The sequence below is a fragment of the Dendrobates tinctorius genome, unplaced genomic scaffold, assembly GCF_039654945.1.
Source record: "Dendrobates tinctorius isolate UK_male_01 unplaced genomic scaffold, ASM3965494v1 ptg000103l, whole genome shotgun sequence".
In the NCBI taxonomy this organism is placed as follows: Eukaryota; Metazoa; Chordata; class Amphibia; order Anura; family Dendrobatidae; genus Dendrobates; species Dendrobates tinctorius.
Window position 1 is genome coordinate 21,890,863 of NW_027361771.1, and position 16,591 is coordinate 21,907,453.

Consider the following 16,591-nt stretch of genomic DNA (forward strand, 5'->3'; position numbering starts at 1 on the left):
AATCCTTTTAGTGTAGGACATGACATACAATCCTTCGCGTTCCTCTACCGGTATATCGGAAAATAACCTGAAAATAGAGTGGAGCTGGGGAAATAAATCCCCAGGAGCTTCCACAGCCATGTAGCTTGTGTTTTATGATCCACAGACAGAATACAAGAAGCTGTAGATGGGCTCTATTATTCTGCCGCATGGCCTAGTAATGAGGGAATATCATCTCCCAACGGCTTCTTCTTCTGCACTATTAGTGGACTACACGTTATAGCAAAGGAATACTTCAAAGACCCATACATATAAGAGAAGGTTAAGATCACGATTGTGCCACCACAGCATAAACCCCTTCACCCCCCCAGGCTATTTTCTGTTTTTTTTTCGTTTTTGCTTTTTTTTTTATTTTTCCCCCACCTTAGCCATTTGAGGGCTTGTTTTTTTTGTGGGACAAGTTTTACTTTTGAATGACACCATCTATTTTATCATGTGATGCAGTGGAAAGTTGGAAAAAATTCCAAATGTGGTGAAATTGCCAAAAAAAGTGCAATTCCACAATTGTTTTTTTGTGTTTTGTAAACTCAATATATTAGTCAAGATATACTTTCCTTCTCACCTTACACAATGCAGCGAGACCAGAGGCAGGTTCTGGATGACCCATATTTGACTTGGTGGATCCAAGTAACAATGGTTCTCTTTCTGACTTGCAGAAAACACTCACGATCCCATTTACTTCTTGTGGATCTCCAACCTGCATGAAATAAGATTATGCAGCTATGTCATAAGCATAGTATACTTATAGAATCATATATTAGAGATGGAAGGGACCTCTAGGGTCATCATGTCCAACCCCCTGCTCAATGCAGGATTCACTAAACCATCTCAGTTTGAAGACTTCCATTGAATGAGAACTCACCATCTCTCGTGGCAGCCTGTTCCACTCATTGATCTCTCTTACTGTCAAAAAGTTTTTTCTAATATCTAATCTATAATCTCAAATTTGTGCACACCTTTTAATGTTGAGGAACCTGCAGCGATATGGGCACGTGACCATCACACGTGCCGGTCCTCAATCCAGTGTGTGGAATTTCAAAGGGCCAAAGAAAAGGGGAAAGTGAGCAGTTATGAGTGAATTGTTTGAGGGTCTTTTTTAATTCCTGGGGTCCTGTCCATATTTATCTAGGGAGTTTGTATTTAGATGTCTGTATTTATTTAAGGGTTCTAGTCTAGGGGGTCTAAACAATCAATATACTTTACATACAAGATGCCAATCACATGTTCTTTTTTAGGGTATGTGTTTTATCTTTTCACAGACAGAGCATATAACCATAAATAGGTATTTAAAAAAAAAATGGCACTCAGATGCCATAAACCGTCTTGTGCTTTATAGGAGTAGGTAGAAGCTTTGAACATCTATCTTTATTTTTTGTCTATGAGAAAAATGGATGCCACACTAATGAGAAAATGACAAGGGTGTCTTCTGAAGTACTCTACCAATGATGAACGCTTCCCGATGGAAGCTACAATCATGGTCTCTACACTCCTGCACAGTATATCTTTGGTAAAACCTGCAGCAATCCTGAAGAAGGCTTTCCAGAATGCTCTTTGTATGCTCAAGGCCAGCACAGTTATGTCCTACTACCTTAGTCAGCACAGTTATGTCCTACTACCTTAGTCAGCACAGTTATGTCCTACTACCTTAGTGCCTGTGCCGTGGGCCTCCACGTATTCCACCTCACTGGTCTGGATTCCAGCCTTGTGGTACAAGGCGTTCAGCAGCTGCTGCTGCACTTCACCGGATGGGAAGGTCACTCCTGTTGGACAGAAGACAGTGGAGTCTTTTGAAGATTTCAACAAACCAGAGAAGACAACTCTGTAGAATACAGATGAGGTGGAAGCCACTTGCTCTCGGCTTTACACTGATGCCGCTATCCCCCTTCCTTTCTGGTTTCTATTAATTAGGCAACATTAAGGTTAGTCTTGTATCACAGGATCTAAATACACTTACGGTCTATCCCAGCTAAACCTATCCTTATAGACTGGTGGGGTCGGACCTCTGAGACTTTGCCTAAACTGTGGTCACGTATAGGAAGAGATAGAGAGGACTGGAATTCGAGCCTGCAACTGGGAACTCTATTCTTAGTCTTTGGAATTGACATGAACAGTCGAACAAGGAGCTCAGGGTGCCGCTATCAATAGTATGGATTGACCACCACAAATCTTGCATTTATCACCTAGCCCGAGTTTTTTTGTAGGTCACAATATCCTTGGTATAAGCCATCAATATTGTATCAGCGGGGGGGTCCAACTCTTGGCACCCCAACTTATTAGTTTTTTGAAGGGTCCGTGGCGAGTGCTGCAGCCTTTTTTATGTTTCGCCATCTACCTTTATGTCATCTACATAGTAACGTCTGTGCTGAGTATTGCAGTGTTGTCCCATAGATGTCAATGGTGGAGGGGGACTTAATGAGCAAATGGCCAGATGAATAACTGCACTCATCACTCTGGCATGGGTGATACTCACTTGCTCTTTACGTTCTTCCGTGTCTGCTGTTCGGAGACGTTTTAGCTTTGTACAAGTATAAACGGGATTAAGCTCCCACAATACGTTTTTGGTGCGTTTTTGACGCCGCGTATTTTCACTGCACGGCGTCCTACATGTGGATGGGATTTATCGAGATCTCATGCCCACTGTGATTTTTTTACGCAGTGTAAACTGAGCTCCGGTGCGTTTTAAATCTGTAACCTGTCAATTTCTCTTGTGGGTAGGCTGGGTTTTATGTGTTGATTTTCTCCTTAGAATCGCATTAAATGCAAAAAATCCACAGGTAAAAAAAAAATGTATGCACTTTTATTGTGCTTCTGCTGTGGAAACGCATTAAAAAGCCATGTAATCTGCACACGACTATCAATAAAGTTGCATTAAAGCCAATTAACAGGTAATATCCAAAACAAAGCATCCTTATTGAAAACAGGACATACTGAAAAGAGACGGCAATAAAAAAGCACTAAAAAAAACTAACATATCTAGCAGGCACAGATATGCTGCAGAAAATGCAGCAAAAACTCACTAAATGATGCCCGAGGTGGGCTGAAATACACCAACAAACACACAACCTCAATCCTTCCCCCATGCTTTACACTGCAGCTCTGCTCAGTCTGCCTCCTGTTTCTAAGCACAAGCTGATCATGTGAAGATGATTTGTAGGAATCTAGATAACACTATACTACGGCACAGAACACACCACTGGTCCACGTAGACTCACCTTGCTCTTTATAGCCATCAGTATTGCTCCCAGCGTTGACAATGGTAGCATACACTCGTCTTGCCAGAGCCTTCTTGGTGACCAGAACAGCGCAAGCAGCTTCAGAACGACAATAGCCATTTCCTAAATTAGGGACATAAAACAAGCACAAATGACATCAGCCGAAACATCAAGGGGACTCCTAATCCCGCTATGCTGTCATCTACTTGTTGCAACTCGAACTTCTGAAGTACTTCACTCAATGGGAAACCCTTGTGTATCAAGGCTACAGTATGTGTAATGTCAGAGACATGCCCATTGTTCCTCCCTTTAAATACATTCAGAGTAAATAATTCTGAAGAAGACTATGAATAGCCTACCATCTTTAGTATATAATTTCTTCAAAAGACTTAGAGATACTGTAGATTGGAGACCATGTGAACAATGGACATGGCCAACAGTCAATGTTGGATACTCGTGGATACTTGTGATCTACGGACCATCGGTCATTAAAAATAGGCATCTGTCATGCAAATCACTGCATGGGCTCAGAGAAACTTCTAGAAATCATTGTTTGGGCAGACCATTAGTGGCTATGGCTTGGTTACAGAGGTTGAACACATAGACCTAGGACCATCAAGTTCAACCTTTCTCCACCAAAGTTCTATAAAACGTTGAGCATCATATAGATGTTTTAGAACAACATACGCACATCTATTTCAGAGAGGGGTTTGTATATTTTAGGAAAACAATGCTGAACCATATACTGAATCCATCACAAGAGAATGGCATCGAAAAGGAGTTCGGGTGATGAACTGGCCCCCCCGCAGTCCAGACCTTTCCCCAATAGAAAACATTTGGCGAATTATGAAATTGGAAATCCGATAAAGAAGACCCAGGACTGAGGAGAAGCGACAATTCAACATCACATAAGAATGGGACAACATTCTTCTCCCAAATCTCCAACAGTTGGTCTCCTCACTTCCCAGACATTTATAGACTATTGTGAAAAGAGAGGCTACACAATAGTAGACATGTCTCAACTTTTTAAGATGTTGCTGCCATCAATTTCTAAACAAGTTGATTTTTTGAAGTGAAAAATGTCTAACGTTCTTCTGATCTGTGTTCTCTCTTCTGAATATGATATGATTATATGAGATTTCCAAATCATTCCATTCTTGTTTTGGGAATTGGAGTGGTATATATAGGACTGAAAGAACATCAAAATTGTTCCATGTGTGGGTGCCATAAAGTGAGGCCGTATTTCTGCAATGGGGTTCTTCTATACAACTGTGGATCTTCCTTTACTACGAGTCTAATGAGACAGTCTCAGTTCATTTACCTGAGGCATCAAAAGACTTGCAGGTTCCATCCGGACTCAGCATGCCCAGTTTCATAAATTGTACTGATGTGTTGGGTTTGAGCAGCAAATTGACTCCACCTACGATTGCCGCATTGCACTGGCCATGGTAGATCGCCTTGTATGCATTTTCTAAAGCCAATAAACTGGATGAACATGCAGTGTCTATAGCCAAACTGGGACCTGAGATAAGTAAAACATAAGTGTAAGAAATCTGAAATAAAACCAATATCTGTAAAAAAAAACAACAAAAAATATAAATATTTCAATATTATGGTACAGACAATATATAGTCGAGCCCCACCTTTAAAGTCAAAGAAGTATGATATGCGGTTAGCAAACATGGCACGTTGGCATCCAGTCATGCTGTACCCAAGCAATTCTTCTGGATCCCGGCTGAAGGCCTCCCCTGCCTCAGATCCACTGACACCTATCCAGACACCAGTGTTTGTGCCACGTAGATCTGATGGGTTCATACCTGAAAGAACAGAAGTATTGTAAGAATATGAAGCAATTTTGCCAGTAAAATGTTTAGAGTGTAATTGTGTACTAGCTGGCATGATTCAGATCCATTGTTGAGCCAACTTTGGCACACAGTATTGGCTCAGTGATACTAGAATACTAGGGATGGTTTACCAGCTGCTACTGGTCCTGGAAGGGGCAGCCAAACTCAAATTGGCCCCATCCCTGCAAATTTAGCAAATAAGGGACAAAGAATAGCCAAACATTAAACTGCCCTCTCCTTCTACATCACATATGCCAAACTGTGGCTCACAGGGCGAGTATATTTGGCCTGTGACACCAGGTGGGTCCCCCCAGAATATTTGGCCGACCCCGCCCAGCATCGCATTTGCAACTGATGCTCCCTTCTCCCATCATTCCCCCCTCTGACATCGGAGCGCAGTGGGCGTATTAATGTCATTACAACGAGCCCGCTGTAACCGTGCTGTGCAGAGGATCTGAAGACACCCTGAAGAGACCAGAGCAGCGGGGTAACAGGAGAGGTGAGTATTTATGTTTTTTTATAGGCCCCACCTTATTATACTGTATGGATCACTATGTGGGGCCATTATACTCTATGGAGCACTATATGAGGCCATTATACTGTATGGAGCACTATGTTCGGCCATTATACTGTATGGAGCACTATGTGGAGCCATTATACTGTACGGAGCACTATATGGGGCCATTATACTGTTTGGCGCACTTTTTGTGGCCATTATACTGTATGGAGTACTATGTGGGGCCATTATACCTTATGGATCACTTTTCTGTGGCCCCATCTCACAGATCTTCCTTACCTGACCTATCTATAACAATTGACGACATCACGCTTTCCCCCGTACCAGAGGTCCGCTGCCTCGGAGTAACCCTGGACTCTGCCCTGTCCTTCAAACCGCACATCCAAGCTCTCTCTACCTCCTGCCGCCTCCAGCTCAAAAATATTTCCAGAATCCGTCCCTTCCTCAACCCTCACTCTACTAAAATGCTTGTGCATGCCCTCATCATCTCCGTCTCGACTACTGCAACATCCTTTTCTGTGGCCTCCCTGCTAACACCCTCGCACCTCTCCAGTCCATCCTTATCTCTGCTGCCCGACTAATTCATCTCTCTCCTCGCTACTCCTCCGCTTCTCCCCTTTGCAAATCTCTTCACTGGCTCCCACTCCCTCAGCGTATCCAGTTCAAATTACTAATACTGACCTACAAGGTTATCTATAACCTGTCTCCTCCATATGTCTCTGAGCTAATCTCCCGATACCTTCCCTCACGTAATCTCCGGACCTCCCAAGACCTCCTTCTCTCCTCCACACTTATTCGCTCCTCACCCAATCGCCTCCAAGACTTCTCCCGAATAGCCCCCATCCACTGGAATTCCTTGCCCCAACACATCCGGCTATCAACCACACTGAGATCCTTCAGACGGAACCTGAAAACCCATCTCTTCAGGAAAGCCTACAGCCTGCAATGACCCCGCTGCCTCCTCACAACTACTGGAGCTACCGCCTCACCATCACCAGAGCTGCTGCAACCCCCCAACCTACTGTCTCCTTCCCCACCATCCTGTAGAATGTAAGCCCGAAAGGGCAGGGTCCTCTCTCCCCTCTGTATCAGTCTGTGATTGTTAGTTTGTTTACTGTAAGTGATATCTGTAATTTGTATGTAACCCCTTCTCATGTACAGCACCATGGAATCAATGGTGCTATATAAATAAATAATAATAATTATATTGTATGGAGCACTATGTGGGGCAATACTACTGTATGGAGCACTATGTGAGGACATTATACTGTATGGAGAACTTCGTGAGGCCATTATAATTTATTGAGAACAATTGGAGGTCAGTATACTGTATAAATGCAGGGTCCTGTTATACTGTATGAAGGACTATGTGGGGTCCATTAAACTGTATGGAGCAGTTTGTGGCCATTATACTGTATAGAGGGCTGTGTGAGGATTATAGTTGGTATTATAGTTCATACTGTGAGAGGGTCACCATTATTTGTCGGGGGATTGAGAGTAGGGTTATCATACCATGCATGTGGAAGGTACCATGGAGCAATGCACTGTGGGGGTACCATATTGTGTATTGTGTCTAGGGGCACAATTTTTTGCATCATACTTTATTATCTATATTATTCAAGGTTTTTTATCTTTTGTTATTACATATTTAAATGAGGCCATATGATTTTTACTTCGCTACCATAATATATTTTTCCAATACTTTATTCTAAGATCTATTCAACAAAATGTACTTTGTTCGTGGGACAACCCCTATATAAATATCAAGGTTGGCCAGTGACTTTGTCCAAGCTTTTAATTTTGGCCCTCTGTGTATTTGAGTTTGATATTCCTGTTCTACAAGGAGAATCTCAACATGGTCTCCATCTACTTTATTTTGTAAAGTTCATCACTACAGAAAGCCTGTATCATGTGTTTAACACAAAATGTATGACAATAATTACAACAAGTGAACAGGAATTGATAGTAACCAATGTTGGAAATACAGAAAGAAAGAAATCTAATGAAAATAAACTTGGAACCTAGATCTTACCTCCATCTACTATGGCTTCATAGCAAATTTCTAAAAGTAAGCGTAACTGGGGGTCCATGGTATGAGCTTGCTTAGGGTGGACTCCGAAAAAAGAGGCATCAAATGTATTAATTTCTTTGAGTTTTCCATTTCTTGTTGGTAATCCATACAGTCCTAGGAAATGCAAATAAAAATCATGTATTGACATGTAGTACAATAGTATGAAACCCTTTCTTCTCCATTATTGACAGATAGATCACACATCCCATAGTCATCATGCTCTCCATTACAACTTAATGGAGCAACACAGACGTTATCAGGCAGAGCGGCCGCCGACATTACTATGTTGTGTAGCCACAGACATTAACAGCCATCAACATCATCAGTTACCTGGTTTCCACCTTCTGTCATCTTCTGTTACCATGTCCACGCCTCCTATTAGGTTTTCCCAGAATTCCTGCAGATTGTCTGACTCCGGGAGCCTCCCCGCTATTCCAGCTATCACGATGTCCTCCATATTTATTCTGTGGGAAAAAAGGCAACATTGAGATGTAGAATTTAGGTAACTGAGGTACATCCATTGCCTTGGTGTTGGTGCTGTGTGGCGGCCATTGTTGCTGCAGCTTTGCGTCTGTGGGGCGGTGCGGCCTGGAGCCATGGGGACTCAGCCTTGTAGTATGGGTGCTGTGAGGCACCATATTGGCCACCTTACTGGTGCACTGTTGCTGTGATGGTGGTTTGCACGTGACACGGCACCTTTTAGGCTAGGAACCCACTGAGAGGTTCGCCGTGACGTGGCAGTGGGATTCATACCATAAGAACCTCATGATCAGTTTTGTACATTTGTGCCTAGTGGCATTAGATCAACCTATGATTTTTCTAGGTCTTTTTTTCTACAGTTCTGGTTTAGACACAGATCACCCCATGCGTTAGAGTTTACCACCTGCCCATTTCACCAATATTCCCAGTCCAAGGTTTAATTTCCTGTCAGATGTTTTCTGTTACCTAATACGTCCAAGAATGGCAGCTCAGAACTGTCTACTTACTAGGGTAATATGTGAGACCCCTATCATCAAGCTGTAGGAATACTGTGATGTTAAGAGTGCGCTATTATCGAAAATCCCAAGAGCTAAATCACAGTCTATAGGGTCCTGTGAGCCAAATGTGCCCCCTTATTAGCCCCTACACAATACTGCCCAATTAATAGTCCTATATGGTGCCTTCCTAAAACTGTCATACGTGAACACTTAACAGTTCCATATAAACTACAATTGTGCTACTAACATAAAGGAAAAAAAATAATAAAACAGTTGGTGTCCTGATGTAAGATCATCACAAACAGAACAATTTAGCCATTTTGGGCCTGGGCACTATTATGAAGAAGCCCAAATGGTAAAGTCACTTTCACTCCTGCAATAATCCAGATCAGAAAATGAAACCGAGCCCAGACGTAAGTGCAATTAATATTGTGTCATGATCGATGAAAAATATCACTTTGGACATAGATGTTAATTGGTTGACTGCTTGATTTAGAAAGGAAGGAATCATAGGTCGGGCAGCCTGGATAAGTCAGAGATAAGCAGCCGTTGCCCAAGCGATTAATTACCCATCTACTCAATGTCCATAAAATATACATGAAATGAACAAGTGTCAGAGGAAATGTCGAGAAAACACAATATTACTACTAGACTTAAAAGCATCTGTGTATATAATAATACATGATATGGACAAATGTATAGGGACCACGGCAGGTATCTCCAGGAGCACCCATGACGTCTCATTCTAAGTCTATCGGCATTAATATAGAATTGTTTGTCCTTTTGTTGCAAATCAGCTTGCACTTTTTTCCGAAGGCTTTCTACAAGATTTTGGAACGTGTCTATGGGAATTTCTGCCCATTCATCCAGAAGAACACGAGACAACGATCATATGTAAGGGACCTCCTGGGTCATCTGGTCCAACCCCCTGCTCAATGCAGGATTCGCTAAATCATCCCAGACAGAGGTCTGTCTAGCCTCTGTTTGAAGACTTCCATGGAAGGAGAACTCACCACCTCTCCTGGCAGCCTGTTCCACTCATTGATCACCCTCACTGTCAATGATGATACACATGAGGGCCTGGCTCACGAGTGTGACTGTCCGGATGGATACATCAGACGACAGTCTGTGATAGGCAGAAAGTGACATACTGACCATTGCGTCCTATTGTAAAAAAAAGCATACTACACCGTATACATAACAGTGTCGCTCCGGGTAGGGGGGATGCAGCAGGCTGTGCTTTCTTATAAAGTAAAAAAAAAGGTATACTGATACAGAAGAACCTCCTTTTGTATATGGCGCATGACCAGTTTGAAGAATGAAAGATAGACAGACTCTGACAGTGTTACAAGAGGTCTCATCACAAATACCAAGAGCACAAATGTGTGCCATACAGGACATGGCCTCGTCCTACAATAACCTTTGATGTTATATTCAGTTTATTTTAGATTAGCACTAGATGACAACACACGTTACATGATTGCACAATTACAATGTATTTGTAACTTATTGTAACCTATTTCTATGAATTAGGACAGAGGAGGTCACAGAAGTACATGAAATCCCACATTTAGTCATTATAGAACATAAACACTCTGTACACTTACCATAATAAAGGGAATCTGTCATCGGGTGTTTACCACCTAATCTGACAGCACCATGATGTAGGGTCAGAGACTCCGAGAGTCCAGCGATGTGTCACTTACAGGGCTGATGGCTTCAGTTTTGATAAAATCACAGTATCAGCATGAGATTATTATTACGACTAGTAAACCTGTTAAGGCCCCGTCACACACAGCGATCTCGCCAGCGAGATCGCTGTGTGTGACGGGGATCAGAGACCGGCCCCCCTGCCGGGTATTGCTAATCGCGCTCCATCGTCCTGGGCCGTTTTTTGATCGTTGGTCTCCTGCTGGCCAGCGTGCATCGCTGCGTGTGGCAGCGAGAGACCAGCAATCAGCGACGCTGGACGCTGGTTTCCAATGTAAACATCGGGTATCTAAGAGCCGCGAGTTTTTGTAGGTTGGAGAATGATGGGGATGGTGCCTAAAATTTGAGGTCAGATGTGTCTTTGTTGTAATCTCTGTAGCCGAGTCCTGGCTGGAAAAAATTGCCATGTTGGTGTGGGCCAGATGAAAAAGATGGGGAAAGTGAATGACATCACCAGAAAGATCGTCAGCTGTAATTCACCATGAAGTCTAATGGGATAAGTGTCTTTATCAACAAAGTTCAAAAATATTGTAACCCACTGTCTGGTGTTATCAATGGACATAGCAGGCCTAAAACTATATGTGGCAGGGGGTCACAGGAGTCTCTTCTATGCTCTACATGGCGGTGATGACAGCTCCAAAGCATGCAAACCTCCTTGTGCTTCTTAATTTATAGAAGCGTTACCCATCTCATAGAAGTTGTGAGCCATTACGTGGACATGAGCCTGCACTAAAATGCCATAATGAACGCTTATCTGAGGTCAGCTTTAATGTGTATGAGGGATACAGTAGAAATAGCCATCACTCAACAGCCATATATTGTGTATGGGCACCCGTACAGAAAATCTACTCAGACCTTGTATCAAAGTCTGACAACAGCCTAGAAAACAATGAGCCCCCATGATATACTTTATTCTACACATTTAGATCATGTCCCTACTCCACAGACCAAACTCTAAAACAAACTCATTCAAACTTCTCCAAAATGTAGACTAGGAGATATCTGAGGCCCACAAAAGTCTCACACAATTGTCCTATTATGGGACCAAGTGTACCCAACCACCCAACAAGCATCCCATGGACGCTACATACAGATTGGACAAAGTGCACCAACCACCCAACAACTATCCCATGGAAGCTACATATAGATGGGCCCAAGTGTACCCAACCACCCAAAAAGCATCCAATGGAAGCTACGTACAGATGGGACCAAGCGTAACCAACCACCCAACAAGCATCTCATGGAAGCTACATACAGATGGAACCAAGCATACCCAACCACCAAACAAGCGTCCCATGGAAGCTACATAGAGATGGGAACAAGCGTACCCCAACAAACAAAAACCATCCCATGGAAAATACATACAGATGGGACTAAGCGTATCCAGGCATCCCCTGGAAGCTACATACAGATGGGACCAAGTGTACCCAGCCACCCAATAAGCATCCCATGGAAGCTACATACAGATGGGACCAAGCGTAACCAAACCACCCAACAAGCATCCTATGGAAGCTACATACAGATAGGTCTAAGTGTATCCAACCACCCAACAAGCATCCCATGGAAGCTACATACAGATGGGACCAAGTGTACCCAACCACCCAAAAAACATCCCATAAAAGCTACATACAGATGGGATCAAGCGTATCCAACCACCCAACAAGCATCCCATGGAGCTACATACAGATGAGACCAAGTGTACCTAACCACCCAACAAGCATCCCATGGAAGCTACATACAAATGGGACCAAGCATATCCAACCACCCAACAAGCATCCCATGGAAGCTACATACAGATGGTACCAAGCGTATCCAACCACCCAACAAGCATCCCATGGAAACTACATACGGATGGGACCAAGCGTACCCAATCACGCAACAAGCATCCCATGGGAGCTACATACAGAAAGATTTGCCCCCAGTCTTTATAGTAGGCTGATACAGGACAAGGGTCAGTAGAGGGGCACACACTGTCAGAAATCAGTTATGGGAATGGTTCTAAGCTGAATAAACACTATGAGCAATAAGTCAACCATAATACATTTATGGGGTCTTATCCGTGCAGTGGGAAGCCACTGTTTTTAATTACAGGAATAATAATTATAGTTAAAGGTGTTGCCCGATCATACAATATTGTCTATTGATGACCTATCCTGATTATAGATAGTCAATATCAGATTGTTGGGAGTCAGACACCTGATACTCCCACCCATCGGTGGTGACCATTTGTAGACAATGAACGGAGCTATAATGCAAATCTCTAGTCAATGTGTGAATATATAAGCAACAGGAAATATATCAATTATAGACTGCTATGTCCTCTGACCGGGGATAGCTTGGTGACAGACAATATCATACCCATTACAGCCCCCCGAGATGTTCTAATAACACGTATAGTTGTCTTCACAGCAGCATGGTAAGGAGGATTTATGGTAAGGAGGATTAATGCACTGCCTCACATCTAGGCTGGCTGTATATATCATGAAGCAGCTTTCCAAAGAAACACATTAAACAGCTGCTATATATCTAAAAATGTATAAATTGGAGGAAGAATTCTGTATTCATGGAGATAATATTAAATAACATTAAAATTTATATCAAAAATAATATCCGATTTGTTAACCTTTGTTAGCTTTTCTAGATATGATGTACCTCTATATGTCTATACTGTATATTATCTGACTTTGTCATTTATATATTAAACCCTATAATATGTCATTTTATAGTGTTACACAGAAGGCTTGCCATCAGACGGGTAATATGGGACAGGAGGGGGTGAAATTAGCAGAGGCGCCCTTCCTCCTATGGCAGGCCGGCGGCCTAGTTCGCCCCTAGCTGTGAACCTGAATGCCACTCTATAGGATGCAGGAGAGTGCTACATTCGAGCAGCTACTGTAAGGGGAAGGCATTTTGTGCCTACGAAGCTGAGCTCCATCTTAACACATGCACGCTTCTCCATGTCCGCTCAGAAAATGCCTCCTCTGTAAAGCGCCCAGCATTGATGCCACGAAGGATTCTGAGGAGATTAGTCGTGCCCTACGACGACCTGTGATTTCATGTGGAAGCCTGGATTGATCAAGGAGATGAAGAGATTCCCTTATTGCATAGTATGAATTTATAGATTCAGTTTGCTGTGGTCCATGATAGGGTTAATCCCTATACCAGTTTCAATATTTTATAGGGTATTCCAATATTAATCTACCAAGTGGGGGGCACAGATTGATGAGGGGCCCCTGTGCAAGAACATTAGTACCGTGGTAGAAGCTGCACGTTGCTTTGGAGGTGGAAGTGGGCCCCTTGACCTCTTGGGCCTCAGGTTGGCACCAATGCTATGTCCAACCCTAAATATACCAATGTCAAGACCTTTCATTGTGGACATCAGTGGGGTTTCCTTAGGACATATATGTTGAGTGGTATTGTAGAAGAACCCTATGGGAACCACCTGGACAAAATGAGTTGTCCATTCTGAGTATGAATGAACACATCTGACGCCAGCTTCACACGTCCACATTTCAGGGTCCACGTACAGACCACGATTTCAGGACTGGCCTATACATAAAGCGCTTGAGATAGGACCAGGAGACCTTTGGCCGATTCGGCAATCACGGACCAAACACTGACTATGAAGCCAGCAGAATATGCACATTCACCTGTGGCCATGAAGATGGAGCTTATTAAGGAGAAATTCCCTATTGTCCTAAAAAAATCCACAGGCCAATGTGTGAATCCGGCCTAATATGTTCAAGAAGAAAGCTATATTGCATAATAAACGCTATCAATTCTAATAGATTCAGTCAGGGGCAGACAAGGCCTTGGCTCAGATGACAGTGTTCCTCAAGGGTGGTGGTGGCCTCTTACTTTTCGCATTTCCTATTGATATTTATGTAGGTCTTACTATCTGGCGGCTGTGTGCACCTCTGCGCGCAGGTGCTAAAACGTATTTCTTTCCATCAAACTTAGCAGGTAACGTTATTTGCAGAATTTGCCTCCATTCATATTAATTCCCCATCACAGGCTGAAAAAAAAAACAGTGGAGGTCCTCAAATGTGCAATTTAAAGGAGAACCCCACCTGTGTAGATCCCTTGAGATGTCAGAAGGTGGCACTCTAGAAAAAATGAAGGTGCACTGATGCCCAGTATAGCATTGGTTTGGTACTGAAAGGGTGTTTCTGTTACTATAGTGCATTTCTGCAGTAACTTGCTAACATCCTATCAAAATGGCTACCTTTCCGAGTGGACCAGACTGATCAGCTGTACGTGAACTATCTGCCACCATGGCGGGAGGGCCCCTGCACATTAGATGGCTGGACTATAGAGCTGAGACTGATGGTTACGGACCACTGATGTGCATAGGGGCCTTAAATGTGACCTGTCTTACCCTTATTTTAGTCCTGCTGCTCCCCTTAGTGCTCCCCTTTTTTCTTTTTTATAACTGCCAAAGTTCGAGAAATATTTTATTTCGTCTTGATTTTTATGGTCTGTGCCAAGGAGGAGGTGCTCAAAGGATAATAATGCATCCTAAAGACACGCCCCCATAGAATCCTGTGAGCCACACCCCCTTGTATAAGACATTAAAACTCAGTAGCACATAAACAGGCCCATATCTCAGGAACCATATCGCCGATTTATAAAAGAAAATGCATTGAATAATCAGGGGGGTAGTGGGAATAAAATAAGAGCAAAACCAGGACTCTTTACACCTGGTGATTGTCCCACTTTAAGGACAAAGGAGAATATAAAAGGAAACTGAACATAATGGCAGTAATGTGTTGGGGCATCATACCGCAGTGCAAGTGCCCACAAAGCCCAGAGCAGGCCGCTATATAGTAACGTGGCCTCTACAGATTATCCCAATACTACTCCTCCACAGCGGGCATCAGCCATGGGGCACAGTCCGGCCTGCCCTACATTACCAAGGGCATGAGGACTTATGTGCGTATAGATCCATCCCAGTAAGATCCAGGACCAGGAGACAGTATGCACACAGGACAGCTTACATCCCACAGACACTGATGACATTGCCACCATAGTGGGCATAGTGTGGGCCTTCTTGTCTTGGGGCCTCCATGGCAGCTACATGAATCCACCATGTACAATCACTCACCCGCCTACACAATACTCATTATTATTCTACAGAAAGAAGAATATGGAGAATAATAAATCATCTACAGCCCTGGTCTGGTATGAACCACATCTGTCATCTAGTGCTGGAAGGTGAAGACCCCCCACCACGCATCAGGCCTGCTGGGGGTATCATGCAATGCCATCCCTCCAGGAAATAATGGGCACATGCTGTCCCTCCTCCTCTGCCCCATCTTCTGGGGGTCCTAGATCGGGCACCATGGGCTGGGGGCACTTACCTGCTGCTGCCTCCTCGGCTGTGTCCGTGCTGGGCTCTCCCTGGTAGACTGGGCAGGTGATGCAGCAGCAAGAGGTCTCCTCCCTGGTGATGTCTCTCCGTGCCCCCTCCCTGCTGGTGCAGTCTCTGGGATGTCTCTCTCCGAGCAGCGCCGTCTATTTAAATGACAGACATCCTCCGCCGGCCACGCCACATGGGCTGACAGCTTCTCGCCGCCGTCGTCCAATGAGGGGAGGCCGGGCTCCGGGGTGATTCAGCCCCCCATCCCCACCCCAAACGTGCAACCTCTGCAGAGGGGGGGAGCTGTAACCTGAGGGAGACCTGTGTGCTGCGAAATACCGTCCTTTATCAGCGGAGACCGGGCCAGCAGCCGTGACCCGAAAGCTGGCACTCCATGGCTCCATGTGCCAGCTGCCAGTGGCCCTGCCTGTCAGGGATACACATTGCACGATGCTGCCACAGATGCCCCTATGATGATGTACACCTACCCCATGTGCCAGCCACAGATGCCCCTATGATGATGTACACCTACCCCATGTGCCAGCCACAGGTTCCCCTATGATGATGTACACCTACCCCATGTGCCAGCCACAGATGCCCCTATGATGATGTACACCTACCCCATGTGCCAGCCACAGGTTCCCCTATGATGATGTACACCTACCCCATGTGCCAGCCACAGATGCCCCTATGATGATGTACACCTACCCCATGTGCCAGCCACAGATGCCCCTATGATGATGTACACCTACCCCATGTGCCAGCCACAGATGCCCCTATGATGATGTACACCTACCCCATGTGCCAGCCACAGATGCCCCTATGATGATGTACACCTACCTCATGTGCCAGCCACAGATGC

At 44.1% G+C, this 16,591-nt stretch overlaps 1 protein-coding gene across 1 annotated transcript in view; it reads right to left on the bottom strand.

The window, feature by feature from the left end:
- FASN (fatty acid synthase) overlaps positions 1-15,926 on the bottom strand; it is an 88,217-nt gene extending 72,291 nt beyond the window's left edge. The window contains exons 1-8 of the mRNA XM_073588141.1: positions 15,731-15,926; positions 8,014-8,147; positions 7,645-7,797; positions 4,895-5,068; positions 4,573-4,773; positions 3,252-3,374; positions 1,684-1,799; positions 602-736 (exon numbers count right to left, since the gene is read on the bottom strand). Of these exons, the coding sequence (XP_073444242.1) occupies positions 602-736; positions 1,684-1,799; positions 3,252-3,374; positions 4,573-4,773; positions 4,895-5,068; positions 7,645-7,797; positions 8,014-8,140 (1,029 nt within the window). The 5' untranslated portion in view covers positions 8,141-8,147; positions 15,731-15,926. The remainder of the gene's footprint in view (positions 1-601; positions 737-1,683; positions 1,800-3,251; positions 3,375-4,572; positions 4,774-4,894; positions 5,069-7,644; positions 7,798-8,013; positions 8,148-15,730) is intronic.
- Positions 15,927-16,591: the final 665 nt, after the last annotated feature.